The following is a 3,916-nucleotide window of genomic DNA, read 5'->3' as shown; positions in this document are numbered from 1 at the left end:
TGTATTTAGCTTCATGTCAGAGTTACAACAGCTTAAACTCCTCAGAGGTCAAAAATAAAGTCTGAAAACTCATGATCAGATATGAACAGTGTCATCATCATCATCATCCTCCTCCTCATCATCATCATCATCATCATCATCATCATATACTCGCACTGAGACAGTAATGAGGCGGGCGTGTGGAAACATGAGCAGTGGCTTTATTTGTGTTTAAGCAGTTACATCATCATCATCATCATCATCATCATCATCATCACCATCATCATCACCATCATCATCATCATCATCATCATCATCATCACCATCATCATCATCGTCATGATCTTCATCTACACACTACAGGAGCCTGTACACAGCAGCACAGCAGGCCGCCTCACGCGCTCTCCGGGCCCGACTCCTCCTCCTCCGAGCGCCCGCGGAGCTCGTGTTCAGTACCGGCGCCGGTGCTCAGCCCCTTCCGCCGCAGCGTGCGCTCCTCCAGCCGAATAGAGTCGTACAGGCCGCTCGGGCCCTCCTCCAGCAGCACGTTCCTCTCCGAGAAGGAGGGCTTGATCTGGCACACGGGGCGCAGCAGCAGGAGCGCGGGCGCGTACAGCACGTTCACCAGCCCCATGCCCAGATTCAGCTGCACGAAGCCCAGGTTGTGCACGATCTGCCCGGCCACCACCGGCCCCATGGCGTACGCGACAGAGTAGGAGATGTCCGCGATGGCGTAAACGCTGCCGTACACCGACACGTGCCGCACGTCCACCAGGAACGCCAGCGTGGGCAGCAGCGCGGTGTCCACCAGCGCGATGCCGAAGCAGATCCCGCACAGCGGGAACACCAGCTCTCCGAAGGTCTTGCAGGCGGGCACCGTGCAGGAGCTGGCCCCGATGATCACCATCCCGAGCGCGCCGTAGAACCACTGCCGCTCCGGGTACCGGGCGGCCAGGCGGACGGTGATGTAGACGCCCAGCACGTGCGGCAGGAACGCTGGCAGCCACACCAGCCCCATCTGCCACTTAGAGGCGTCCATCGTGCTCTCCATCCAGTTGGAGATGGTGGGCTCCAGGAAGGCCAGCGGGATGTTGCAGACGGTCAGCGCGCCCGCCACCACGGCGATGTACGGGTCCACCATAAGCCGGTGGATGGGCGTCCCGACCGGCATGTTCTCGCGCGTCCTGTCGGAGAAAGGTTTGACCACCGTCAGCAGCAGAACGCCGTCCGCCAAGCACACACAGGCCAGAACTATGAACGGGACGCGTTTACCTGCGAACTCGTACAGGATTCCGCCGAACGGAGGCGCCACGAGGCTCCCGAAGGAGATGAAGGCGAGCGCGATGCCCAGCGCGCGGCTCCTCTCCGCCTCCTCCGTAAATTTATCCGCGATCATGGCGATGCCGGAGGTGTCCGCGAACGCGGAGCCCAGACCCTGCAGACTGCGCGCGGCGAACAGCGTCCCGTAGTTCTCTGCGAAGGCGAAGATGCAGGTGGACAGGAACATGACCAGCAGCCCGATCAGCAGCGGGAGGTCGTATCCGACGCGGTCGATGAAGGTGCCGGACAGCGGGTTCACCAGCAGCTGCAGCAGGGCTTTGGAGGCGAACAGAACCCCGATCTGGATGTCCAGGTCCGCGGAGGAGTTTCCCCGCTCGCCCCGCAGGTCTGCCAAGTAGTCCGGGATGATGGGCACGATCACCATGTAGAGCATGTTGTCCAGCAGCAGCGCCACGCACACCACCACCAGCAGGAGTCTCCGCTGCCGCTCGGGCTCCCGCAGCGCGCCGCCCAGCTCTCGGCTCCTCTCGCCCATCGCGGACAGCTGCAGGGCGGCGGACTGAGCCAGCCCCGGCGCCCCGGAGGACTGCATGACCGTCGGTCGGTGTGTGTCCCACGGCGGATCAGCGGATCGGGCTCTCTGTCATTCCTCTGCGCGCGTCTGGATTACGCACGAGCTCTCCGCGCAATCGCTGGGCTCAGGCTGGGCTCTGCGCGCTTTCTGCTTCAGTGTTTTCTCTTCACGGGCTTCAGTCCTGAGCTCTGCGTCCTCCGTGGACATTATTCTCTACTGAGCTCTTTCCCATTTAGTGCCTGTGACGCGCGCAACCGTGTGCGCTCTCTCGTGTGCGCGCAGGCTGTGCACCTGTTGTCATTGGTCACGCGCGCCAGCATCTCTCCATCAGAAAGTCCAGATCCTCCAGAAGCAGCAGACTGAGAGCTCCAGCTGCCTCCTCCGCTTTCTGCAGCCCGTCTCTCTCAGGGTTTGTCGGCTGTGCTCATCTGGGCTGCACCGGCTCTCCACACCACAGCTTTACTCTCCGCTCTCCAGCTTGTAACTAAATGAGCTCTTACTTTGGTTTCAGCTCATATTCTTGCGGCAGAGTGTGGTTAGCAGGTCGAAGCTCTGCGTAAAGTATTGTGGAGACTCAAAGACTGACGCGAGACCCAGTAAGAGGCCATTAAACCCGTAAACTGCTTCATTCTGCATTTATATACGCTGATCCAGGAAGACCACCACTGTAGAAGAGAAGACTCATATTATATTAGAGTGGTCTGCATTACACACACACACACACACACACTCACACACACACACACACACACACACACACACACACACACACACACTCAGTAATTAATCCGCTTTATTTTCTGACATCAGACAAATGAGAAGTCTCTCCATACACCTGATATTTACAGCTGGATTAAAGCGTCTGAATGGATAAAGGCGCTCTCTGAGCTCAGGGATCAGGATAAACGTGTGTCCTGTATTATGCGTGTTTAATGATGCTTTATACGGTGTTTTTACACGGATGTGGAAGTTTAATCTCAGTTAAAGAGTTAGGTGTTGTCTGCTAAGAGGCATCACTTAAACATATGAGTAGGCTAATCCACAAAAGCCAGATTACAGTAACCCTGATATCAATTAAAAAAGGAAAACACTACACACTCGGGCTGGCGGTTGTGCTCTGCCTGTGATGAACTGAAGGTGTTGGTCACAGTAAACAGCGGGTGTAATTCAGTGTGTTGTTGCTGTTGTTGTAGTGGCGCCACGCTGACCCCTGCTGGACACTCGGGGAACTGATCATGGTGACTGGACCCTCTGAACTGCTGCGGCCCGCGAGCTCTTCAGGTGGGTGTTCGGGAGCTCACAGTGGAGCTCATGCTGGGTTTAATCCACTCAGTCTTCATTTACTGCTATCACTGACTTTATAAATATCGAAATCGCTGAATTAAATCACTGCGAAACTGCAGATATCTTTAGCTTAAGCCGGAAGTCTAATGAGTTGATAATAAAGCCGCCAGGTTCATGATATCCGAGTGAGACCCCGCAGTGTCTCTTTATTGATTTATGAATATTAGTGTATATAGATAAGGAGAGAGATTGAGCATCACTACACTGGGGCCGCTAGATGGCGCGCTCTGACCGGAAATGGGCTCTCATCATTCAGCCTACAGTTAAAATAACACCTCTAAAAGGTTTGTGGAGTAATCAGGGCTCTACACAGTGAGTGAGTGTGTGTGGATCATTCCTCTACTGTTCAGTGCTATTTCATAGTAAGTGTCCCTGAAAAACTCAAACTCTCCAGGATGTTGTCATTTCAGTTGGAGGATTTATTAAACTATAAGAGTAATCTACGGCTCCAGCTCAGGATATTAGGGTTTAGAATTGATCACAGAATTCTCACATGTGACGCAGGCCACACGTCCCCCGCTACAGGGCATTCTCATATCTTTTAAAGAGTGTTTAAAATACTAAGAGCTGAAACATTTGCATTTTCTAAGAGCTGAAATGGCCCTCACTTTACTCTGCAATAGTGTTTTAAAAGGTATTACTGAACAGGAAACATATATATATATATATGAAGAGTTATGATTTATGGCACATTGTGAATTTAATGTTTGTCATTCAAAAGAGACTGGAGCACAATTG

The 3,916-nt window shown here is 53.7% G+C and overlaps 1 protein-coding gene across 1 annotated transcript; it reads right to left on the bottom strand.

Moving 5' to 3' along the window:
* Positions 1-329: 329 nt before the first annotated feature.
* slc18a3b (solute carrier family 18 member 3b) lies at positions 330-1,994 on the bottom strand. Its single transcript, XM_056452664.1, has one exon. It carries the CDS (start codon positions 1,850-1,852, stop codon positions 374-376), a length of 1,479 nt encoding a protein of 492 aa, XP_056308639.1. The 5' UTR covers positions 1,853-1,994; the 3' UTR covers positions 330-373.
* Between the last annotated feature and the right edge of the window lie 1,922 nt (positions 1,995-3,916).

The sequence above is a fragment of the Danio aesculapii genome, unplaced genomic scaffold, assembly GCF_903798145.1.
Source record: "Danio aesculapii unplaced genomic scaffold, fDanAes4.1, whole genome shotgun sequence".
NCBI classification, from domain to species: domain Eukaryota; kingdom Metazoa; phylum Chordata; class Actinopteri; order Cypriniformes; family Danionidae; genus Danio; species Danio aesculapii.
This window is presented reverse-complemented; position numbering and strand designations above follow the sequence as displayed.